Raw genomic sequence first — 27,791 nt, forward strand, 5'->3', positions numbered from 1 at the left:
GATGTGTGGGGTGGAATACTAACCATTATAATCCCATTCTCTTTGCAGTAATTATAAATATCCAGTGAAATATGGCTCGAGTGATTATCTAATACTAACAGCACGGGATTATCTGGACTAGACAGGACTTTTTTTTGGAAATGCTTCAGCCATAATAAAAACATAGACGTATTACTCCATCCATTATCCGTGCAGTTGTAAATCGCACCGCTTGGTCCATTTTTCTGAAGCTGTGGGCTCATCCTCTTCCTGGGAAATATAAATAATGGAGGTATGTAGTTACCGGAGGCACTGAACGCCATTATTACCGTGATATTCTTCCCTCGTTCCCACGAAGAAATGATTCCAAACTGCTTTACTCCTTTGGGTCCAAGTCTTTTACATGATTCTTTAGGAACCGTAGATATACCGGTTTCATCAACATTGTAAATGCGATCTGGCAGAAATTTATATTTTTCTTGCACTGTTTCCAAATTTTTAAAAAAGCGGTCTACTTCTATTTTATTGAAGGTTGTTATTCTATTAATGCTTGTAGCTTCTGGCTTTCTCAAGGAAATTTGAGGATTTCGTTTTATAAATCCTAGATACCAGTCTTTTCCAGCCATTTGTTTATTCTTATTAAAATTGTGTTTAATTTCATTGCGTTCTGCATAAGCAAATGCCATGGTTCTCAGCTCTATGCAAGTGATACCAAAAAATAAATTGGCCAGCTTGAGAACATGATCTAGTATCTCCTTTTCATGATGTGCCGAAAACAATGGGGCTCTACCAAGAGACTCTGATTTGACTTCCTTTAATAAATTTTTAACCTTAAGTTTTCTCCTCAATGTAGCTTCTGGTATTGAAAATGCCCTTGCCACTTCCCGAATTTTACGACCATCTCTACAAATTGCATTAAATGCTGCATTAAGAGCTGCTGCAGAAAATGATCCTCTCTGTGTTTTTCGTATATATTTTCCCATTTCTAAAAAAGAAAAAGATGCCTCAAAATGCAAAATAGACACTAAATAATAAATATTCTATACTCCATTGTTATTTAAGGTAATGAACTGAAAAGGCAAAGATGACGTACTATAACAGCAAAGATGACGCAGTCTGCGTCAACTTAGCCTGTTCAGCATAACCTACAAAAAATGGTTATCAAAATTATCCATCATCAAATATTTAACAGATAAATCCTCGCTAACTGAAAATAAATATCACCTACTCCCATGAATATGAAGAAAATCCAATGGAACCATTTTTAAACAACTTACCATTAATATTCGCAGTGTCAAAAATAACAAGAAATCAACGTGTATCGCGTTACTCTGCCTCACAGATACTAAACAGTACGAAAGCTGACCGATGAAGTTTTAAAGTAATAGTAGTTTCTAAAGGAGGGCGCCACGGGTATAAAAACTGAATTTAGTGAAGTACTTGATAAAATACAGAGGTGCGTCATCTTAGACGCTGCGTCATCTTCCCCGTCCTTCCCCTACTTTTTGTTGGCAAATTTTACTTCAACTTTAGCAAATATTATGGAAGAATCTTTCAAAATATAACTACTTATAATTTTATTTTTCATTAAAATGAAAATGCATTTGAGGGGTTTAGCGTCAAAGTAGTTTAACTACCAAATGACAAAATGTTGGAAAATTGCGGTTAAAGATAAGCCTACATTACATTGTTGTTAGAATTTCAATGATAACTACGAAAAAGATACTATTGAATGTGATATTGATAAAAAATTATTTACTTTTATGGTTTACTGAATAAAAACACTCATATTATTTATTTACTAAAATAAATGACACTTAGCCTCCTTTGGCCCATCTAGATATCCATTAAACTGGCACTTAAAGCATAAACTGCTGGTGGATAGGTCACTTTGCTGTTACAATCAATATGTCGCGTATTTTAAATATTTAAAATATTTTAGATATGCCATGTCTTTTTGATTATATATTGTAAGGAAAAACATCCTCGAAGCAGAGTAGAAACAACAATAGAAGGTTCTAGAAGCGAGAAAAGTTGAGTTGGTGCATAGGCTAGTTTGACACACATTAAATTGTTTAATTTTGATATTTTAGTTACTTAAGTTAAGATAATTGTATTAAAACCACATAAAATCATAAACAGAAAATAATAAAAACAAAAAATATTGCTAATTTATTTAAAAAATCATGCGATACTGCTTCTTCAATTACAGTCGAACCCGCTTATTGGAATAGCCTTCGTGCCAAGCAAAAGTATTCCTATAACCGGTGTATTCTAATAACCGATCATTGGTGGCTATTAGAAACGTTTCGGGACCTCAAATTTGTATTCCTATAACCGGGATATTCCTATAACCGGTATTCTAATAAGCGGGTTCGACTGTATATTACTTGCAGATAAATTGTTTAAATCGGTATATTGACAATTATTATCATTGCCATCGTTCTCAACATCAGTTTTTATCGTTTCAAACTCACGAATTTTGTATTTTTTTTTTACATTTGCTTTTTGTTCATCAACTTTAAGGCTCCCAACTATCTAAAAATAAATCTTATTAAACTCGTTCCTATAAATTGAACTGAGTACATAAGGCATTGCCATAGTAGCTTAACTACCAAAATGTAGGTTATGAACCACTAGAAAATAACTTAAAAATGCGAAAGTAGCTAAAGTAGCAATTTGGCGGTTTATTCTATTTTTATTAAAAAATTCACAACAGATAGGTTATTATATACCTAATTTTGGATGATTAATAATACAAATTACTATAAGCTTTTATAGGTTTTGGACGTTTTCGTTGTGAACAAATGGATCTATGCGGTAAAAATAGTGGTATATTTAGCAGTGATAGCTCATTTTAATGTTGATAATAAATTAGATATAATCATAAAATAATAACTTCAAAGTTGTTGTATCGAAGATTACTTTTTATCTATTCCACCTGAACAAAATAAATTCTTGATAGAAATATTTTTATTAAAACGAATCCATTCACATAACCTACAAGATCTTCAACGTCTAAAATAACATATGGTAGGGGAGCAAAGTATGCTAAATGTGCAGTAACTCGAGCGTTATGGGGACCTATTGGGTTGTGAAGAGTAGGTCCTAAAACCAAAAAAAGTTAAGTAAAGTTTTCCATTTTAGTGGGCGCTTGCCATTTTTTAATTTAATTTTCCATTTCCAATAATCGTTTTTTCCGATTATAACGCCATCTATGCATAATTCGAAAAAATGTTTCGAATAAAAGTTACTTATTTTTTCATAAGGAATCCAAATCTACAATAAAAAATGGGGGCTCCTATTTAAGATTTTAAAGTAACCTTCCACTCCACCTCCGTGGGGGGGGGGGGGGTCGTGTTTGGTGCCATTCGATAGATTTTCCAACAATATTAAATAAGTGTATTTTACAGTTTTTCGATCTGATGTTCATTTCGCGAAATATCGCGGGATTCGTATTTAAAATATTAAATTTACCCCCCACCCCTCTTCGTGGGAAGTCGTGTTTGCTGTCATTCGATAGATTTTTAAAAAATATTGAGCACATATTTTTTAGTTTTTCGATCTGCCATTCATTTCGCGAAGTATTCGCTTTTTTCTTGTGAAACTTTGGGACTAACCCATTTCCTTACACACGGCTCAAATTGTCAGATTTTTTAAATATACACTCTTTTGCGTGTACTTACCTTATCTTAATCTGACAATTTCTAGTTTTTTTAAGGATAGATTTTTTTTTCGGGCCCCCCTTAACGAACTCCCCTGTGTTAAGAGCCAATATATGGTAGAGGTACATCTGAAGGATACCAGGTTTCTCCCCATATGATAATCTGACGCGCTCGAGTAACTGCAAAAACCCCCGCTTGGGCTCCCCTACCAATAGGAGTGCTTAATAAATAGACTTACCAGAAGTACCAGTAAACGAACACGTTTTGTCAATGTTGCTAAAATGAACTTTTAATAAAATAATAATATTCCCGCTTGTTATTGTCGTTTCTACCAATTTGACGCCATAATTTAACTCTCACAGAAGCCGATAGAATAGAAATCGCAAGTTGATACTTTTTGTCGCTTAAGTCAGTTTGGCGCTGAACGCCTCATTTTTGCTCCACGTAATATTCATATCAGCTCTTTTGTAGCTGGAATATTGTGTGCGCCACTCATTTTTACGGTGTTTAGCGGTTTTTTATTCTTGTGTTAAGTATAAAAAAAAATAAATACAAGTAAATATATGTTTATACTTATGACTAAAGATACGCTTTACATACTCATAGGCATGGCAATTCCAAAACTTTTTGAATCCAGCGTTCCTCCAATTTGTTTTAAATTGCATTTAGTTTCAACCTCATACTCTATTTGGGTTGACTCCATTAGAAAAGCGTATAAATTATTCTTGGTGTTTTGTACTCGATATACTCCATCAGGATTCGTATCTTCGAATACGCTAGGCTTTGCTTGAATCATATTCATCCACATCCTGAAAATTGCAGTGTATAAATCTATGAAAACACATAAACTTTATAAAAAGTACAATATAGTATCTAAATGTTTAAAAGAATAGTTATTTATGAAACAGTTCGTGAAGTATGCTTTTTGCGAACGCACGCGATATTTCACGATATTTACTTCACGCACAGTTTCATACAATATTTTATCTACGATAAACAAATAAAAAACTGTAACTCTTCGTCACTAGAATTCATTTCTATTCTACAATTTTTAGAACTTTGACATTTAAAAATTCTAACTTCTTTCAAACCAAAAAACTGTCAAAACTTTTGTCGTAATTTATTGCTCATTATGTCATCACCATGACAACGCGAAAGTTTAGGATATTTGATTATATGAAAGTGTGTTAAAAACAGTGCGAAAAAGTAAGTCCCATTTAAAATACATTGTTACTTCACGCACACTTTAAACACTTCACGCACTGCTATCTATAATGACAGTTTTCACAAACTAAAAACTTACACATAATATGACAGAGTAGATAATAGTTATTTATGATATAAGTGTTAAAAGTACACGTTTAAGACACGCATGTGAAAGTTTGCAGAATGAGCGATAGCGAGTTCTGCAATTCACATGAGTGCCTTAAAAATGTACTTTTTAACACGCATATCATACAATATTTTTTCTACAAACGTAATTACAGGACAATATCTACAAAAACTTTTACTTGAACGTGACTGACATTCCATTTTTATATTTTTTTGACATTACATCAAAATTGTCTATACGGTCAATACGAACTGCAGTGCCTTAAAAATATTTTAAAGCACTAGTGCCTTAAAGTAGCATTTTTAACGCTCGTACGGAGTGCTAAAAATTGCATTTTTAACACGGTTGTAGAAAATAGTTATTTATGAAACAGTTCGTGAAGTATGCTTTTTGCGAACGCACGCGATTTTTAGAGCACGAGCGACAACGGGGCGAGTGTTATACATACGTGGCGGCTGGTCCTATGAGGCAGGTGAGGCAGTGCCTCACCAGTCTATCAATCCACTATTTACGTTATTTCTTTATCCCATAATCAATTCATTAAATACAATTTAACTTTAACTTTAACTGGGCCAGCCGGCATCGGTTCTATGTCTAGATTACGGTTTCGTAAAGGGACTAGACCGACCAGCAACAAAATTCAAACAATTTCGAACGGCGATTTAAATATCCTGCCTGAGGCATGCTTCTCTAGTGTAAAATACGATATATTAAGCGTATAGGGTCGAACTGCACCGATCTGTTTAATGGATAAAAATTATTGGATGTGTAATTTAGTATGTTAACAATTATAAACTGCAAAAAAGCAAGAGGTGTCCGATCCAATTTTCTTCAAACTATAATGAATAATAATTATTTAATTATTAAAAAAAGGCTTTCTATGAATTAAAAAACATTCCGGCCCAGGCAGATATTATTTTAGATTTTTTGGATCATTCTAAACAAAAAACGTCGTCTTTTTTAATTTTTCTCTTAAGTTAATCGTTTTAGAGTTAATAATTTAAAACTGAAAAAAGATCGAAAGATGACGATTTTCCACGCTCGAAAACAAGAAAAAAATATCATTTTTAAAAATACAAAGTACCTAAATTCAAGTTACACATTAGTCTATCAGTTCTTGATAAGTATTTTGGAGTTATTTCATTTTAAAGCATTGTTTTTAGTTGTTAATGCACCCCGATCGCCCGTCTTCCTATAAGGAACCTTCCTCATTAACAATTTAAAAAATACATTTTAGAATAGAACATGGTAAACATTTTTACCGGGACCTGATATAAGAAGGTTTGAACTTGAATTTAGGTATTCGATGATTACAAAAATAATATTATTTACTCTTTATTTTGAGCCATGAAAATCGCCATCTTTCGTTCTTTATTCAGTTTTAAACTATTTATAACTTGAAAACGATCAAACGATCAACAAAATGAGATAGGCACCACTTGTACTTTATAAATATTAACATACATACCTACTAAATTACATATAATATATGGATATTATCCAATAATTTTTATCGGTGCAGTTCGATCTTATATTGGATCCTCTACTATAGCGTTTTTTGACGATAGAGAGAGACTTTTTTCGCGATAATGATTTAGAACTTTGTATGCCAGTTTTTAGCTGCATAGACACGATTGAGTAATATGGTAAAAATATCAATTGAAAAATCATTTATAAAAGCACAGGATGAGAACGCTTTTATAGACGAGGTACCTAATAGATCATTTTTCAGAACAGAAGTCTCGCAAAGTTTCTTTAAAAAAAAAGAATTTAGAACTCCGTTTTCTATTTATCATTTATATTTTATGAAGTTTTTTACTAAAATAACTTTAAAATAGGAAGTGGTTCAAATATATGAATTTTACGAAATAAAAGTCAGATATCAAGCAGTGAGTTTTATTTAATCTTGCTCAAGTATCCTTTCGCTCCTAGAGCATCTTCAGGGGCATTTCGTCAAAAAAAGGAAGGTATCCTCGAATGTCAATAATTGTCTGAAGTTGTGGTAACTTAAATTAACATATATCTGACAAATACTTAACTTACACAACACTGTAACGTACAAACAGATACATTTATCTGTTTGTACCTCCAACTTCAAAATGTATAAGTACCAAAATTACCTGCACTCAAATTTATCTGTTCGTCCTTCGTGTAGTGTACGTCAAATATTTGTTAGATATATGTTAATTTAAGTTGCCACCACTTCAGACAATTAATGATATTCGAGGATACCTTCTTTTTTGACGAAATGCCCCTGTAGATGCTCTAGGAGCGAAAGTATACTTGGACAAGATTGAATAAAACTCAGTGCTCAATATATACCTTTTATTTCGTAAAAAATAACTTTATTTCATTTATTTTCATTTTATTATTTTAATTTCATAATAATTAATTTTCTTTTAAGCTTTTTATATATATAAAAAAAAACAAAATTTAATCCTTAGTTTATTTAACATAAAAATCAATCTTATAATAAAACATTAATTTGTTTCTTGATTGTTTGTATTGCCCTATATTCAATAGGATTTACAATATAAAACTGGTTCTAAAATTAAATTATCACGTGTTTGTAGGTATAGTACATATATTGTTAGCGTACAATAATTTCATTTTGGCAACTGAATTTTTTCAACAAAATCAGTTGTTGTCCGTTGTTCTCATGTAGTTTCTAATGTAAATTTTGCTTAATATGGCTGTACAACGCTGATGAGACCCAGGAAGGACGAAATATGTGATGCATACTGTTTTGATATGTGGTATTAGTAATTATTATTAGCTAAAAAACTGCTACTATTATTAGTATGAACCTATCACAGACTTGACCAGAAAATAATTTGTCTCTCTCTAAATACCAGCCTGCCACGTAAAATGGTATCCGAGCTTTCGTTGCTATTTTTGCCAATAAAATATTTATTTAATATGATTTGCAAGGGTTTAAATAAGAACAGCAATGTTCTGTAGACGGACTCACCTTATGACGTCACACAATTGACCTTTCGCCCATTAAAGAAGCTAACCACAAAAATAATATTCCTCAAGTGTAGTGTGCCTCACCATCTTGTACTAGTACGAGCCGCCCCTGCTATACATCGCGTAAGTTCGCAAAAAGTACTTCACGCAGAGTTTCATACAATATTTTATCTACGATAAACAAATAAAAAAACTGCAACTCTTCTTCACTTGAATTAATTTATATTCTACAATTTTTAGAACTTGGACATTTAAAAATCCTAACTATGTACTTTCAAACCACAAAACTGTCAACAATTTTGTTGTAAGTCATTGCTCATATTATCATCACCATGACAACGTGAAAATTAAGGATATTTGATTATATGAAAGTATGCCAAAAAACCCATTGAAAGTGTGCGAAAAACTAAATCCCATTTAAAATACATTGTTACTTCACGCACACTTTAAACCCTTCACGCACGCACTGCTATCTATAATGACAGTTTTCACAAACTAAAAACTTATACATAATATGACATAGAGTAGATAAATAAATTTTACTATAGCGATAAATAAAATGTACATGGAGGTTATATAAAATAGAGTAGATAAAATACTTTATTATTTCCTTAGAAAGCAGAAAATTACTCCAGGAAAATAAGCAAAAAATAGGCCATGTTCGGGACACTGAATAATCCAGGTACCTGATAACATTTTTAGTTATTAAAGATCTATAGGAAGAAAACCTACCTGTTTCATGCTTAGCGTTCGGAGCCCTATTTTAATTATTAACAATGTAGGTAGTGCAAAAAAACGCGATTTTTCCGATTTTTTGCACGCTATTAAAAAGCTAAATAGTTGACATAAAATTACAATATTTAATTCAGAACATTGAAAAAGGTTCAAAATGCTGATTTTTGAAAATTAAAAAGTCAATTTGTTGCTTCACAAACTGCAAAATAAGTGAAAATCGTTACTTGTTAATAACTTTTATTAAAACTAACGTAGAACTTTGGTGTTTCACCCAAAGTTGGGTATTGGGTTACTTAAAAAACCCTCAAAATTTGAGACCCATCCATTAATTAGTTTAATAAGTTATTCCATTTGTTTATCCCAGAGACCTTTGTAATGCAATTACATAAGACAGAAAATAATAAAGATACGGCAATTCTGCGTATGCCAAATGAAAGTAGAAGAGTTATACTATATAAAATACTATATAATATGCTATAAAAAATCATACTATCATTATTAATTATAGAAAAATTAAAGTACACTTAGTAAATAAATTATCTTCAATAAACAATTATTTATTAAAAATAATTTAATTATTAAAGGGTACTTTAACTTTTTCTATGATTTTTATTGATGATACTATAATTAAGAAAAAATATTTTTGGCAGAACAAATTAGACTGTTTACTAATTAATACATTTATAAACAAATTGAATACTTGTAATGTATGTAGAAATTACATACAAATTAAAAAATAATGATTAAAATCCATTAAGGGGGTATGGTTTGAAATCAACATTTCAAGAACATTTTTATGATTTTTTTTAACTATGGTAAGTTTATTTTATTTTTAAATTAAATAAGCATAAAATAGTATATTGTGCAACAAGTGCAGAAAGGTACTAATTTCTCACGAGTTTGAAAAGTTGCGGTACGAGCGCAAGCGAGTGCCGCAATTCAAACGAGTGAGAAATTACCTTTCTGCACGTGTTTCACACTATACTTTTTCTACAAGCACAGTTTTTCCTAAAAATAAAAATCACAATTTCCAAACGACGATTAATTATAATAGTACCTATGTGATAAATTTTAAACTGTATTTAATTAATACCTACTAATCAATTTAAATTCCTTATACCTAAATAAATTGCACAGAAATCAGTTAAAAAATTAATGCACTGCCTTAATTTGTTTAAATTTAAACAATTATTACACATTATTGACATCATATTTATGCAGTCACGGATATACACAAAACCTACTTCATTCGACGTCTCTTGCACAGGTTGCTAAATCCTTATTGGTTATTTGATAATTATAAAATGTTTAATAAGAATAAAATTGTAAAATAAAACAGTTGTAACATCCATAATTTAGTTTCTATGCTATAGTTAAATATAATAATTGTCTTATAGGTTATATATTTGTCTAAAGTTTAACCACGGATGTAAACAGAATATAACGTTACTCAGAATGCGGTAGTCCACGGATGTAAACAGAATATAACGTTACTCAGAATGAGGTAGTCAACTGTGCAGAAAAGAACTTTGCGGCACAGAAACGTCACTTTGCGGCACAGAAACGTCACTTTTCTGCACACTAATGTCAAATATCTTATACTGTGAGAAAATATCAAGTTTGCTAACATAAAACCGTGCAGAAAAGTGCACTTTGAGTAGTGGTTGTAGAAAAACATATATATCTCGACAGCGTTACCTCACGAAATGTCTAAAGAAAATCGCATTTGAAAAAGCAGTTTTGAGAAAAACGTGTTTAAAGTTTTGACCACTGCAACATCATCTTCTTATTTGTCTGTCAAATCGTGATGCACATCTGAATATATTTTTTTCTACGGCCGTGCTAAAAAAAGCCACTTTCACGCACGCATTTCGTTTCCGAAAGTTGCACTTTCCCGCACGGCGTGCGGGAAAGTAAAATACCTTGTAATATGGCATTATAATATATTATAATACATGCAATAAACTAATATTTAGATATTATTTACTAATTTATTTCAAATTTATCTTATTGTGTTCATGTTTTAATGAAATTAGCGCGATTATTTCATTCATAGGAGATTCCGGCCAATAGAAGGCTACATAAATCTGAATTAAATCGATAATTTTTGATAATCTTAACTCCGCCTGCATGACGGCTAGGCGAATTGAGTAGTTTAGCTGTTATGTTGCCAATCCCAAGCCCGGATAAAGGAGGAAGGGGGAGGAGTAACAACCTCGTTAAAAAACCAGAGTTCATCTGGCGCGGATGATAGCACCCTGTAGGGGCCCCTGCCTAGGGTACAGGCGAAGCTGCTGTCTTGTAGTTAGATGCTGAACCATCAAAGGCTAGAGGAAGAAAACCTTGACAACAAATCACCCGGTCCTCCAGGTTGGGGGTTGAGGCATTGGGCTAACTCCTCAATACTCAGAAAAATGTAGAAATGTTAAAAAGCCAAATCTACAGCCTCGGAACGGATGGAATAAAACACGACGACTTAAGCTACGAAAATGGATCAAGAATATAGGAACATGGAACGTACAGGGTCTCTCTACAAAAATCAATGAAGTAATGCATGAAACAAAGAAGCTCAATATGGACATAGTGGTGTTAACAGAAACCAAGAAAAAAGGTACAGGGTCAGAAAACTTAGGACATTACGACCATTTCTATAGCGGCATATCAAAAGAAAAAAGAGCACAACAAGGAGTCTCAATAATTATTCGTAAAAGCTTAAGAAGATATATTACCACTTGGGAAGCCATAGATGAAAGACTAATTAAAATAAACCTGAATATACATGGTCATAAACTAACAATAATAGGTGTATATGCAGTTAACGACGATGCACTGGTTAACAAGAAAGAAGAATTCTACGAGAAACTAAACCGAGAAATAACATCGATAGGATATACGAGGGAATTAATCTTGCTTGGAGATTTTAATGGCAGGGTCGAATACAAACAACACTGTAAAATAGTTGGTCCTTACGGAGAAAACATAACAAATGACAATGGAACCAGACTCATCACAATATGCGAACAGAACCAGCTCCGTATTACAAATGGATTCTATCAACATCGAGAAGTACATAAATACACCTGGGGACAGAGAACAAGGAATCTAAAATCTATAATAGATTACTTGATTGTACGCCAAAGATCAAATCTTAAAATCTACGACGTAAGAGCTTATAGAGGTGCAGTTTGTGGAAGCGATCACCACTTCTTAAAAGCAAAAATAATGTTTTTAAGAAGATGCCAGAAGGAACAACCAGTAGTTCGCTCAGAGATGGCAGAAGATGTAAGATATAATCTTATAAGCCTCGAACAAGATAGTGTAAAAATATTGTATCAAAACAGACTGAACGAGAAGCTTGAAAACATAAATTTCAATAACATCGAAGACCACTACAATTACATTAAAGAAAGTATTCACTCTGCAGCAAAAGAAGCCCTTGGATATTACGAAAAGAAAAACAAAAATACTCCATACTGGTGGGATGAAGAAATAGACACAGCGATAAAACAAAAGAAACAAAAGTATGAACACTATTTAAGTGCAAAAACAGATACCAATTGGTCTAATTACAAAAACCATCAAGCAAAGGTAAGACAAATGATAAGACAGAAAAAAAATGAATCCTGGGATCAAAACTGTCAAAAAATAAATACATATATAGGAGGAACCAGAAGTACAGAAAGCTGGAAACTTATTAAATCTCTTAGGACCAACGACAAGAAAAAAGATTTAATCTCACCAATTTCGTTAGAAACATGGGACATGTACTTCAGTAAACTGTTGCAAGAAGATCGAAGAGAATTCAAAATAAAAGAAAATAACCAAAACATACGCGTCGAAGCATCTCCTATAAGAATCACGAAAAAGGAAGTAAAGGATATCTGTACTTCACTCAAAAACAAAAAAGCACCCGGACCTGGCAATATACCCTCAGAACTAATAAAATATGGAACTGAAAAACTATATGAACACCTGACAATACTCTTTCAAAACTGCATAAACAAAGTAGAGGTTCCAGCTGAATTTAAAACCTCTACCATTTCAACTTTACATAAAAAAGGAAACAAACAAAACTGCGACAATTACCGTGGAATAGCAGTTACTAGTACCATTAGTAAAATCTATGGGAAAATGATCAAAAATAGAATAGAAAGAGAATACACTGATATGGAGGCAGAAGAACAGGCGGGTTTTAGAGCTGGTAGATCGACCATAGACCACCTTTTTTGTATCACTCAACTTATAGAAAAAAAGGTTGCTGTAGATCAAGAAGTCCACTTTTTGTTTGTTGATCTAAAAAAGGCCTACGATAGCATCCCCCAAAACAAGTTATGGAACACTCTAAGACAAACGAACATCAACTCAAATCTCATAAGAGCAGTGGAAAAACTATATGATAACGCCAACGCCAAAGTTAAAGTAGGAACGAATGTTTCCAAAGGTTTTGTAGTAGACAAAGGACTGAAGCAGGGATGCTGCCTATCGCCGACACTTTTCAAAATATATCTGGAACAAGCATTAAAACTTTGGAAGCGGAAGTGCAGCGGCATGGGTATACAATTAAATAATAACAACCTGTACACTTTATGTTTTGCTGATGATCAAATTGTGATTGCCAACGATTATGACGATCTGGAATACATGACTCGGAAATTAATCGAAGAGTACAAAAAATGGGGATTAGAAGTTAACATAGAGAAAACAATGTACATGAACATCGGTGGCAACGAACAGAATCTAGTTTTAAACGACGGACAACACATTAAGTACAACAATAAATATTCTTATTTAGGAGTAGAAATCACGGACGACGGCAAATCAGATCAGGCTATAAAAAAACGAAACACTCAAGGTAGAAGGGCCATAGCTCAACTAAATAGTATTATTTGGGATCAACATATATCCAAAAAAATAAACATCGAATATACAACACTATTATAAAGAGCATAGTAATGTATGGAAGTGACGTGTGGCAGTTAAAGACAACTACTGAAAGAACACTACAAGCCACGGAGATGGACTACTGGAGACGTGCCGCAGGAAAATCAAAACTCGAAAGAATTAATAACGAACGTATACGAGAGATTATGGGAGTCACACATACGATTGTCGAAGATATAAGAGTACAACAACTAAAGTGGTATGGACATGTGCAGAGAATGCCAGAACACCGTCTGACAAAACAGATTCTAGATTGGTCACCACATGGTAAGAGAAAAAGAGGCCGACCCAGAAAGAGCTGGAGAGAAGGAATAGACAGAGAGATCCGAGAGAGAGGTTTAGACGAAGACCTTTGGGAAGATAGAGATGCATGGAGATTGGGCATCGGAAGACGTCGGAGGACGTTTTAAACCGATTATATATATATATACAGAACTGGATTCGAAATCCGATGTATTTATCGACCGTGCAAGTATATTCTATAACACTATAAAACAGTGTTGAAATTATCGGGAATTGCGGTCTGTGGCTTAGATTGAAACTACATTTAATTCTGTTGAATTCGATATTTCGATGAGTATTTATTAATTTTTCATCTTCATCAGGAACAAACTACAAAACTAACTAACAGTTAGGTACAAACATAATATTACAATGATATAACTTACGAATTGTTGTAGGTATGTTATATAAAGCAATTTAACTTAAAGCTATGCATGTCGTTTCACGAGAAGGTCGAGGGCGGCACTGAGTCAGGTATCTTTTCTCACATGTGTTAAGGGTCAAAAGTTCGCGTATATATATATATATATATATATATATATATATATATATATATATATATATTTGATAATCTCCCGTCGTTAAGTATATTACGTCACATGCCCTTCGTTGCTACGAAAAAATACATTCAGTGACATTAATGACAATTAATGTTTTAAAAATTATAAAAGTGATGACTTTCAATCGTCAAATATTTATAAAAAGTGTGTGTTTAATGGTACTTACATAAATAAATTACAATAAAATTTTGGTTTTGAACAGTTTTATTCATGAAATAATCGCAACAAATTGCACTCGACCTCTGAAATTAATATAGAATTTTTGCTCTCGTGACACTTTGACATAATTTCACTCGCCTTCGGCTCGTGAAATTAAAACTGTCAAAGTGTCACTCGGGAAAAATTCAATAATTTCAGAGCTCTTGTGCAATTACTACTGATAATTCGATGAAATAAAATTATTTTGACATAATATTTAAAAGTCAGATCAGTAGACAAGTACAATGGTTTTGAATCGTCGTCATGGAAACCAATATCGTCGTCGTGGTAACCTATTATATTGAAAGTTTGGTTTTGACAACCTTGTCAAATAATTAATTTGTGTATTTTCACTTCTAAATAAAAATTGATATATAACTCTATTTTTGTGGCTTTTTTCCGAACGTACGGCCCTAAAAAAATATTGTTCCTAACTCATGCGGAAAGTGTCTTCCCCGCTATCGCGTCTTTCGGATCAACGGCAGTCTCGTGCGTGAAAGTATCACTTTCCGTACTAGTTAGGAAAATAACTATTTTAATCGCGGAGTAATCTACAAAAGAGAAGGCGAACAGTTGTTGAACGTTTCTCACTACGCTCAAGCGAGCTGGCGCGAAACCACGTCAAAGCGAGTCAACGGTAGGGATATTCAACATGCTGTATATTTGGTAATTTTACTGCGATATACCTGAAATTTTCAGAGAGTATTATTGCAATTATGCACTTTTATTTAAAATAATAAAAAACATTCGAGACCATACCCCCACCCTTAAGTGACTAGATCCGGAAATATATAAAATTTTAGTAGTTTGAAGTTGCTTGTTCGGTATTTGAACTCAGTGGATTTGTAGGTTCCCCCTAGTCACCATTTGAATTACACTTTTGAACATTTGCAGAAGGTCCTGTGAAAGTACAAACAATGATTGTGCAAATTTTATGACAATAATACAAATCCCACAGTGGCGTAGCGTGAGTGTCGGCCGCCCGGGGCGAAAGACAATTTTGCCGCCCTCTTATTTAGGTATTTTAATTTATTGTATAACATTACATACATTAATTTATTATAGAGAACTTTTCGGCGAGAACAGTCATAATTATTTTGTATTATACACATTGGATTTTAAATAAAAAACTTTATCTAAGTTTTACAATCACGTTTATTAATACAAAAATTATTTTCCTTTAACCAATTAGATACATTGATGTAACTTAGGTACCTATCACTTAAGATTAGGTACACCTTGACGATCGACAAAATTAAATAAAATCAATTTTTAATTAGAACTAGAACGGTACCATGTTAGATTTTTATTTTTATTGAAAAGTAATATGAGTATTTGTTAGAATTAAAAACAAAACTTCCATCGTCAATTAAAAATTTATACGTCTACTTTTTTTTAAGAGCAAAGTCTTTTATTGCCCCATCAATATCTATCGCACCACACACCATTTGCTCAATAAACAAAATAGCCAAATTATTTAATCTTAGAGTACTCATTGTCGATCTTAAATAATTTTTAATTATTTTCAATTTTGAAAAACTCGTCTCACAGCTGGCACTGCTTATTACTTACTTACTGATTCCTCTTCACTCCATGCGGAGCATAGGGCGTCAACTGTCTGCCTCCATTCTGTCCTATTCTTTGCACTAATCTTTATTTCTGCCCAGGTTTTTCCAATAGCATTCATTTCTTTGTCCACACTTCTTTTCCACGTTTCTGCGGGTCTACCTGGTCTTCTCTTACCATGTGGTGTGTATTCTAGGGCTTGCCTCGCTATGTCTGTATCAGGTCTTCTTAGTGTGTGCCGCATCCAACTCCATTTCCTTTTGCATATTGTCTTAGATATAGGTACCAGGTTAGTTTTTGTCCATAATTCTTGGTTTGATATGCGGTTTGGCCAGTAAATGTTAAGAATCTTCCTTAGGCATTTATTTATAAACACTTGCATCTGTCCGATACATTTTCTTGACACTTTTCAAGTTTCTGCTCCGTATAATAACACAGTCTTCACGTTGCTGTTGAATAATCTTATCTTGGTTTTACTTGTCATCTGACGTGAAGACCACATTTTCCTTATCATATTGAATGCGTTTTGAGCTATTCCTATTCTCCGTTTTACGTCCTCCTCCGTCCCTCCTTTGTTGTTCAAAATACTGCCCAAGTAGTTAAATTTCTCTACCGTTTCTAATTCCGTGCCTCCCAGTGATACTCCCATTTCTCTTGGTGTATTTATTTTCATTATCTTAGTTTTTCTGACGTTTATGTTAAGTCCGACCTTCTTCCCTGCCTCTGCTACTTTTTCAGTTTTGCGTTGCATGTGTTGTCTTTTTTTTTGTTAAAAGGCATATGTCATCTGCAAATTCCAAGTCCTTAAGTTGGTTAAAAACATTCCATCTTATTCCAGTCTTATTACTAGTAGCCTTGGACATGATCCAGTCAATTACTATCAGGAATAAGGTTGGAGAGAGCACACAGCCTTGCCTTACTCCTGTACCAATATCTATTTGTTCTGTTAACTTGCCTTCGTGGACTATGCGTGCTGTGGACCCTTCGTAGAACAGTTTTATAATTCTGATATACTTGGGAGGCATTGCTTATAGAAACTGTGAAAAATATTCGGAACAATATTAAAATATTGGATAGAGTATCTTCCAGCTTGGATTTAACAATAAATTTAAATAATTAAAGTGAGTCTGCATTAATCAATGTCGTTGCCTGTAGCAGCAACGAAAGTCCGCAGTCGAAGTTTTTCCAGCTTGAAACCCTGCTCATCAATTTCGTCGGATGCGTAGTCTAGTCTAGATCACATTCAGTGTTGTCTGGATCTAATAATTAGATAAACAAACTTATTCGTTAAATTCTGTTGCTGTTGAAAATGCTCACGAATTGCTACAATAACTCTAACGAAGAAAACACCTTTCGTCCCAACTCATATTTCCGTCATCGAAAATAAGCTTTCTTGTTATTCGCCTAGGAGGTTTTATGGAAATTCCAAGTTCTTCACACATATTTTTGCATAACCTACAGCGCCATTTGCCCATTCCTCTCTTTTCTCTGTCAATATCATCTGCAGAGCATTTACTTTCTGATCGCACAATCTTATGCCAAGTCACCTTGTTTGTAAATATTTTTGTGCATCATTCACTTCTTGTAGCACCGGTTGCCACAGGCCTAAAAAACAAAGAAAGGAAAAGGACTGCATCGAATCTAGTAAAGCACCTGCATCTGTCCTAGTGTTTAAGCTTTCACCTGCCTCTGTCAGTTTTTACAAAGTAACGAGAATGTTTTTGTAATGATGTCATGTCACATTTACGGCATTGCCTCTTGCACTCCACCGCGTGTCTTGAATCCTTCTTTGGTCTGTAGCTGCTATCAGAACTTCCCAACGATGTGTCGATGAGAAAAAAAAAAAAAAAGAATAACAACGTTCTAAAATGCCGAAAAACGTGCTGATTGTTAGTCATAAAGGGGGAATTCTCACAAGTCAGTATAGACGTTGTTGCCAGTGGCTACAAAATATCATTCAAAGAAAAGGAATTCCCCGAATTCGTCACAAAATAAGTAATGAAAAATTCCGTGCTCCTTTCAATCAGTCCGAATTTGTAGTTGCGATAAAAATATAAAATATTTCAAATATTTACAAAATATTTTTATTATTTATTGTTAAATTTTGCCGCCCCCTAAAAAGTGCCGCCCGGGGCGGGCCGCCTCTGCCGCCCCCACTACGCTACGCCACTGAAATCCCATTCTTTAAAATGGCGTTAATTAGGTTCCTTAATTATTATTAACAAATTAGCAGTGAATTAAACAAAACAGGGCTAACTTTGGTCCAAATTGACCTAGACCAAATTTTTTTATTTGAAAATTCGTGTTAAAATGCGAGCTTTGCGGATACCTACGTAAAAAGATTTTTTCTATGGACAATATTTTAAAAGTTATTCTAAATGTTTATAAACTAGAAAATTTTTAAGGCATTAGGATTTTGACTATAGTAAGTAATTTTTGTATCTTCATTATATTCTGTCATATTGCAAAAAATAGATCTCTAGGATAAACAATTATACGAACTTTTAAACTAATTAATGCATCGGTCTCAAATTTTGAGGGTCTGTTAAATACCCCAATATACAACTTTGGGTCAAATACCGAAGTTTTACGTTAGTTTTAATAAAAGTTATCAATAAATAACGATTTGCACTAATTTTGCAGTTTGCGAAGCAACAAATTGACTTTTTAACTTTCAAAATACAGCATTTTGAAGCTTTTTCAGTGTTCTAAAAAATAAAATTTTGTAATTTTATGTCAACTATTTAGTCTATTTAGCTTTTTAATGGAGTGAAAAAAATCGAAAACATCGTTTTTTGCACTAAATTGTTAAGAAATAAAAACAGATCCGAACTCTAGGCAGGAAACAGGTAGGTTTTCTTTCTATAGGTTTACAATGACTAAAAGAGGTGTTAACTACCTTGATTATTCAGTGTCTTGAGAAAATCCTTATTTTCCTGGACTAAATAATACATCTCTTAAATAACTAACTTGAGACAAATAATTCTCTTAAATCTTTTTACCATCAACCCATAAATAACGTATCTATACCGTAGCCAAAATAGTTTTCATGGGTTCACTGTTCAAAGTAAGCCAAAGTTTCGACTGCAACTAATATAATAATAAAGGAATAGTAAATATGAAATGAATCTAACCAGAATACACGGGTACCTATATTAATCGACACAATATGCATCATATTATAAAAAATATAGAAATGAATAAAGTTAAATTCGAAGATACCAATAGAACAAATATGTAAAATTGAATGAATGGGAAAAGAAAAGTATTTTTGAAGTGTGTAAAATTTATAAATTAATAGCTGAGCGCATGGGATAACCAAAACAGTACGTGGGACTTTCACAAAACACATTAAAACATTTTGATCATGGTAGGGTTCAAAACCCACCATTTTAAGTGGACGCAACTGGTACAATGAAGAATGAACTGACAGCACATTGAAACAGGATGTGCTTTTCCTAAATGTTTTTCTTTTTACAAAAGTGACAGCTTATGAGATTTGCCATAACCGGGAAATTAGAATATATAACTAATGAAATTTGAGAAAAATTGAAATTAAAAAATTGAGAAATGTATCAAAAACTGTCTGAAATTTAGTTACAAGAATCTTGTTTTTAAAACATAAGATAGGAAATAGTTCAATTGACAAGTTATTTCCAAAACAAAATTCAAATTTCTTTTTAATATCACAAGAGCTCAAAATCATAGGCTCTGAAGAAGACTACCCATAACGGAGTTAACAGTAACTAAATTCAATAGTAATTAAAAAAAAAAAGAATATACTTTTTATCTTTTTACATATCTCTACTTTCTGCTTTCGTTTATCGCACATCTTCTAATTTACTTAAAATATTCCTTTTCTTTATTTGACTGCTTAAAATATACTGGATATCGATAGTTAGATAAGGTCCTTCGAAGCCTAAAGAATATGCAGTTAGAACCACAAAGATGCATAAAGCAACAAGACCAGATGAAATTAATTTAGAAGCAATAAAATTATTAGACGAGGAGAATATCGAAACCCTGGGAAAGCTGTTCAATAGAATTTATGACACTGGTTACGTTCAGCGAGAATGGCTGCAGTCAGGGCCGGATTTAAGGGAGGGCAGGCTGGGCAGCTGCCCGGGGCCCCCACATTTCGGGGGCCCCCACAAAGTCCCAAACATAAGAGATTCATTTAAACAGATATTGGCAGGAGATACAGGAACAATGTATGACAAGTATAAAATGAAGGAGCGAAGGAGTGATAATATTGCATTGTTCATGGTTATGTTTTTGACCTTCCACAGGGTGGGTGTATTGCTTCGTTTGTAAATTCTTATGAAGTGATGAGAAGAGAATTTTGTGATAGGAAACATGTAGATGCAGATAGTAGGCTTATGGATCACGAAATGTCTAAAGCACACGAAAGAATTGGGCCTATTGATACTGAAGTAGCAAAACAGACCGAAGAAATATAAAGAAGTATTGGAAAATGGTAACTCAAAGACTAATTTTAGAGTTATAAAGTTTATTTGTGAACGAGATTTAGCATTTCGCAGCGAAAAGGAGTTGTCGAGTTCATCACAAAATGAAAATTATTTGAAAATACTCCAGTTATTAGCTGAATATGATCAATTTTTGAAGCACCATATTTTAATAAATATTCAAATCCTGGAAGCGGACATGTCAACTATCTTTCATCAACCATAATATGTGAGGAAATTGTACATCTGATGGGTCAAAACGTATTAAATGAAGTAGTTTCAAGGATTAAGAAGTCAAAATATTATTCAGTTCATACAAATCAATTAACTGTGACATTTCGTTACATAGAAGGTTTCACTCCTGTTGAAAGGTTTACCATATTTTTGCCAAATCGCCGTCATAAAGCAGAATATATATTTAATTATCTAATGACATTTTTGCAAGAACATGATATCGATCTGAAAAACTGCAGGAGACCGTTCTACGTTAATGCGTCAGATATCAATGGAAAATACAATGGTGTTCAGGCTGAAATTATAGAACAAAAAGGTACATATCCATACGTGGGTGCTCCGTGCTCGGTGTAGCTGCTTAAATGGATACGGCATGCGCTCCCCTACATATAAACAGCAAACCGGTTAAATCACTGGTTGGTGATCACCAACGTATCTACTATGCGGAGCTGCTACACCGAGCACGGAGCACCCACGTATGGATACGTACCTTAGCATATTGGAGTTGTGGATTCCTTGTGTCGCCCACTCTCTAAATTTAGTTTCAAAAGCTGCAACTGAGTGTTATCATGCATTAGCATAGCACCGCATTCTTTAATTTCTTAGAAGAACTAGCTTATATATATTTTTCACTTCCTCTACATATAGATACAACTTAACAGAATGTTTTAAAGCTGCGTCTTAAAGCGACATCAATACAGACCGTGCCAAAAATATTATTGTTCCTAAAAGAGCAAATACTACTAGATGGTCATCGAGGTAATGCCGCAAAAGAACTAGTTAAAGGTTACATTCAGATTAAAGGAGCAATATCCAAAATTTCGGAAGACTATGAGCAAAAATCTAAAACTCATTGCAAATGGTTTGTTGTACCTGTAATCGAATGTGTTTACTGGAAACAGAGAGGATATCAGGGAGGACCAACAGCACAAGTCTTATTCTTCAAGATCCAAATATTGGCCTTAATTCAGGAGTGGCAGCACTTAGATCACTTATACAAATTTTACAGTCAAGACGTGACAATTTCGAAAGATATGAGAACATCGGAGAAGTTTAGAACTCAAAATTTTATCGGTATTATAGATTACGTCTAAGTCAGAGGCTTTCTGCATAGGATTCCATCCATTCCAATTTTGGATTTTTACATCATTTTGGAAAATTGGAAAATTTAACTCTGAATGAAATTGAAGCTGATAGTCCTGTCGCCAGGGGGGGTACAACGGCCTCGTTAATTCAGATGGACTTACTCAAGTTTTTTTTATGTATTTTGACCCGTAGAACACGAATTTTTTGGGTAACAGTTGATCCGGATGTCGATAAGATTGTTATAGACCAAGAACTTGAGGAATCAAATAACAGCGATTTTTGGCAAAACAAAACAATATTTTGTATTTTTTGAGCCATTTTAAGTAAAAAATATTTCTACAAGTTTTTTCGTAGGATGCACAGTTTTCGAGATAAACGCGGTTGAACTTTAAAAAAATCGAAAAATTGTTATTTTTGAACCCGAATAACTTTTGATTAAAAAATAAAATAGCAAGTCTGCTTACCGCATTTGAAAGTTTAAGTCAAATTATATCGGTTTTGATTATTTGCATTGGTAAAAATTTATTTTTTTATTGTTTAACAAAGCTATAAACACGTAGGGTTTCCCGTGCTTTTACATGCGTTTTAACGCATGTAACGTAGAAATAGTCTTGATTGCACTAGTACCTATTCTACCTACTCGTTCGATTTTAAATGAGAAATCATAGAAACATCACTCACGCACTAGTTGTTTGTAGCTTTGTTTAGCAATAACACAATAAATTTTTAGCAATGCAAATAATCAAAACCGACATAATTTGACTTGAACTTTCAAAGGCGCTAAGCAGAATTGCTATTTTATTTTTTAATCAAAAGTTATTCGGGTTTAAAAATTGCAGTTTTTCGATTTTTTGAAAGTTCAACCGCGTTTATCTCGAAAACTGTGCATCCTACTAAAAAACTTGTAGAAATATTTTTTGCTTAAAATGACCCAAAAAATACAAAATATTGTTTTGTTTTGCCAAAAATCGCTGTTATTTGATTCCTCAAGTTCTTGGTCTATAACAATCTTATCGACATCCGGATCAACTGTTACCCAAAAAATTCGTGTTCTACGGGTCAAAATACATAAAAAAAATTTGGGTAAGTCCATCTGAATTAACGAGGCCGTTGTACCCCCCCTGGCGACAGGACTATGACTCACTAAAGCTTACCAACATTTATAGCAATGATTTAGATCAGCGGTTCTCAACCTTTTTGAGTGATGTACCACCTACAGTTATTTTTATTATTTTTGGTACCACCTATATTTTTAAACTGTATTATTAATACTTACTAAGTACTAATATTTTAATTTTTTCTGTGTTTTGTGTACCACCGCCAATAATGATATGTATCACCAGTGGTACATGTACCACAGATTGAGAACCTCTGATTTAGATGAAAACTTATGTGTCCATCTGGTACAGTTTGTAAGATTCTTTAATTCATTTAAAGAGGAAATCAGCTCATCAAATATAAGCAAAGAATTTCAAATGTACCAACTGCTAAAAAAAAAAAAGAATATGAATGATGCTTTTCCAAATGTTGAGGTGACACTTTGTTAATATTTAGGTCTGATGCTAACTAACTGCAGTGGTTAGAGATCATTCTTAACATTTAAGTTAATTAAAAATCGACTTCGGTTTATGATGGGCCAAGAGTGTTAGACTCATCTCTCTACAATGAGCATTGGTCACGATGTCTAAATGCAACTTATGTCCCACATAATCAAGAAATTTTTAATTAAAATATCTCGAAAAGTTCCCGGACTTTAACCGTACATCTTACTATTATTTTTAGTATTTTACTGTAACAAGTTACAGCTCTTGTACTTTTTATTATTTAAAATTATATTTATAAAAGTAGATCAATATTTTTTTAATGGTAGGAGGTAGGGCCCCCACACCAATTCTATCCAGGGGCCCTCACAGGCTTAAATCCGGCTCTGGCTGCAGTCATCCTTTATAATGATCCCAACAACAGCTAATGCCACAAAATCCAATAAACACTGCTTAATCAGTCTAATGATTCACTTGCTGAAACTTTTCCTTAGGATATTAAACTCAAAAATGTACAAGATACTAGAAGAACTTAAACAACACAATTTGGTTTTAAGGGAGGACTAGGAACAAGAGAGGCAATTTTATGTTTGAACAGCTCCGATGCTTTTTAATTTATATGTGGAAATAGGTACGCGGAAGCATTAGAATACACGGAATTAGGCATTATGATGAACGGCATACCAATTAGCAACCTACGCTATGCGGGCGACACAGTGATTATAACCGACAATTTGTAAGATCAGCAGTTATTATTACATAGGGTGAATAGCATAAGTAAAAACTATGGCCTCAAGATCAACATTTTGGAAACGAAATATATGGTCATTAGCAGAAACCCTCCAGAAGATCCGATAATATGCTTAGGTGACGATCGTATAAAATGCGTGAAAATTTTAAATACCTTGGCATCACAATCAATGACCAATGGGATCCACAACATGAAATAAAAACCCGAATACAAATGGCATTACAGGCTTTTATGAAATTCAGATCGCTCCTATGTAATCAAAACCTAAATTTTGAAATACGTTACAGAATGGTCAAGTGCTACATATCTTGCTTTATGGCATGGAACGTAGACTTTGAAAAGAACATCAATCAACAAGCTTGAAGCATTTAAAATGTAGTCATTGAGAAGAATGATGCGCATACCATGGGTGAATAGAGTTCGAAACGATGACGTCCTAAAGAGAGCCGTAGAAAGAGAACTCTTTGGATTAATTAAAAACGCAAGATTAGTTACCTTGGGCACTTATTAAGAGGAGCAAAATATGAAATGCCACAGTTAATCCTACAAGGGAAGATCGAAGGTAGGAGAGGTGTCGGCCGCAAACAACTATCCTGGTTAAAAAATATTAAGGAATGGAAAGGAATACAGGCGCCGAGCTGTATCACGCCGCCAAGAACAGAACCTAATGAGATAGTCGCCTACGCACTTTGGTGTATGGCATGTTAAGAAGAAGAAGAGCCTTCGCTTTATATTATATTTATAAACTCTTCTAAAATAATAACTTCTAAAATAAACTAATAAATAAACTTTTAAACTACTACTAATCGATAGAGTTACGAGACTTTCACTGGCACCAACTATTGCTTTCCAACTTTAAAAACTAATACGAAAATCATTAGGACACAACCGATTTATTAATGCTCGGTTTCACACTTTCCATTACAAAGAGGGTTCACAAAAGGGCATACAATATCACCCAAGCTCTTCACAAGAGTCTTAGACTATGCATTTAAAAAACCCAACTGGTAATAAAACTATAAATTGACAGAAAAATTAAAAAATTATAAAATATAGAGGACAAAAATTGAATAAGGTAGGAAGACTCTTATCAATATGGTTCAACTATGTAGTTTCTCTTGGTTAAAGATATGTCTCGTTTATAGACGAATTCATAAATGTTTTATAATTTTACTTTTATAGTAGCTACATTTACGTACCTTTGATATGTCGTAAAATTTGAATTTTTGAAGAAAGACTCTGTGGCTCCACCAGCTAGACAACCATATTTAATTTTTGTTTGTTTGGCTAAAGCTTCTGCTCCGTCTATAGGTGGTTCCAGGTTGGCTTTGGTCAAAAAGGCTGCTAAATTAGCAGTATAAGAACTGGTCATAATAAGCGAGAAGAACCACCACATACCTACTGCCAATCTAGATGAAATTCCCCTGAAATGTAAATTGTGTTAAACTCTGTTAAGGGTAAATATAAAGCCATTAAGAAAGTCATAATTGAGGCCTATAAAACCAAAACTAATCGCACGAGGAGGTAGGAACTTAAAAACAGCATTGCAGTAAAAGTGACTCCCTCCAAAATCCAACAAGTTAAAAGACAGGTTATGAATCAAAACGAAAACAAAAAAATACTCACTAAAAAAATTAAAGTATTCCGTTCAGAAGGAGAAGGAGAGGTTACAAGATCACAGGATGATAGCTTCTGCGTATACTGTAAGGAGCAATATTCACATACCACCAGAGTTGATGGATGGATAAAATGTTCAAACATTTGTAATAACTGGGCACACGAAGGTTGCACAGGATGGCCAGAAGACGATTTAGACAACTTTGTGTGCGGAAATTGCCAATAATATAATACGATCAAATTTTCCGGTTGTACCCCAATTACCATACGCTTCTGCCCCGTGGGTAGGGGCATAACCGTAAAAGCGAATGGAATTTTTTCTTTTATGTTTTTGATTTTCTGATGGATTTTATATAGTTAAACGCAATTCATTGTTTAGTTATTATGTTAAAGCATGTAATAATTAAGTATCATTTAATAAATATAAATAGACTACTTTTTATAGCTACTTTACCTTAGGTACCCGGTTCTGCCCCCCCTTCCCCTACGTTTTCCACTTAAAAGAGGTAACTTTCTTTGTTGTGATTTTATATAATACCTTTTGAAAATAATTTAATAATTGAACTGTGGAGCTATACCGTACTAAAAATTTTGGAATTACATATTTAGGCCGTCCGCACATGGGTCGATCGAAGACACGTCTCGAAGTACGCGCGTCTTGCTCGTCTTGTACGAACCCTGCGTCACAAGCGATTGCTCTCCGATTGCTCTCTACAAACAATATATTTCCACAAAGCTACTAGTACTACAATCAACGAACATAACATTAGCCGATCTTAAAAAAAAACTAAACTTTAATTTAGCGCAAAAATCAACAAAAACGAAGGAAACAAATAAAATAAACTTGGAAACATGCGTCTGACTCGAACTTTCTCATACGCTACGGTTTGCAAGGGACGAGAGTCGTACAAGACGAGGAGATTTGCAATCCTAAACGCCCCGTCTACTTAGCTCAATAGGGCTTTTCATCGATTGTCATTTGTTTCGAGCTTATGTCATATGTTGTATAATCTGTGTATCATATTAATACACACGGATTATACGACATATGACAGAAGCTCGAAACAAATGACTGTGAATGAAAAGCCCTATGCCGCAACGACGGAACTTGAGTGGCGGGGAGAGATCTACGCGACTGGAATCGAGTTGATTACTTCGAGGGTCGCCCCATGTGCGGACGGCCTTAGACTTACTTTGGTAGAATATCACATCCCTGAGTCATTATTGATCCGAGTGTAAGCCAAAGACAGTTTCGAATATCCCAAATATTTTCTAGTTCTTCTGGATTGTCTTCACACGGATGGGGATTTTCCCAGTCACCGGGAGTCATTCTAAAATGAGTTAACTGTTAATAAGTATTTTAAGAGTATAGCGAAAAGTGAAAAGTCCCAGATACAAAATTTATTATTAAAACAATAATAAATAATTATTTAAATCTAAAAACTTTTCTTGTTGGAACTTCTTTTTGGTACATCCTTAATATTTGCTTTTACAATTTATAAGACAAGAGTCGACGAATAAAGAAAGCGAAAAGGACTCTACAATATGCAGTCACATTCCGCTTTCATTCATCTAGGAAAAACGGTCCGAAAAATAGTTCCTAGTACTTAAATCTGAGTAAAAATAGAAATGAAAAATACAGTTTATGTTTTCTTTCGATTGAGTGATGCACAATCTCTAGACAGCTGTTTCTGTATTACGACTTCCTCAGTGGAGTTATGTGCACACCTTTGAAGCAAAACGAAACCAAACTGTCTATTTATGTGGAATTTCAAAAATAGTTTAATATCCACTTTTGGGATGTTGCACCGACATCTCTTAAAGCAAAGCGAAAAGTCCCAGATACAACATTTATTATTAAAACAAT

General features: G+C 33.6%; 1 protein-coding gene across 1 annotated transcript in view; it reads right to left on the bottom strand.

Moving 5' to 3' along the window:
- Positions 1–27,791, bottom strand: part of LOC114336187 (glutamate receptor ionotropic, kainate 2-like) — a 137,544-nt gene that overhangs the window by 26,204 nt on the left and 83,549 nt on the right. Inside the window, exons 12-14 of the mRNA XM_050646884.1 lie at positions 27,118–27,255; positions 25,507–25,731; positions 4,245–4,453 (exon numbers count right to left, since the gene is read on the bottom strand). Of these exons, the coding sequence (XP_050502841.1) occupies positions 4,245–4,453; positions 25,507–25,731; positions 27,118–27,255 (572 nt within the window). The remainder of the gene's footprint in view (positions 1–4,244; positions 4,454–25,506; positions 25,732–27,117; positions 27,256–27,791) is intronic.

The sequence above is a fragment of the Diabrotica virgifera genome, chromosome 3 (assembly GCF_917563875.1).
Source record: "Diabrotica virgifera virgifera chromosome 3, PGI_DIABVI_V3a".
Classification (NCBI taxonomy): domain Eukaryota; kingdom Metazoa; phylum Arthropoda; class Insecta; order Coleoptera; family Chrysomelidae; genus Diabrotica; species Diabrotica virgifera.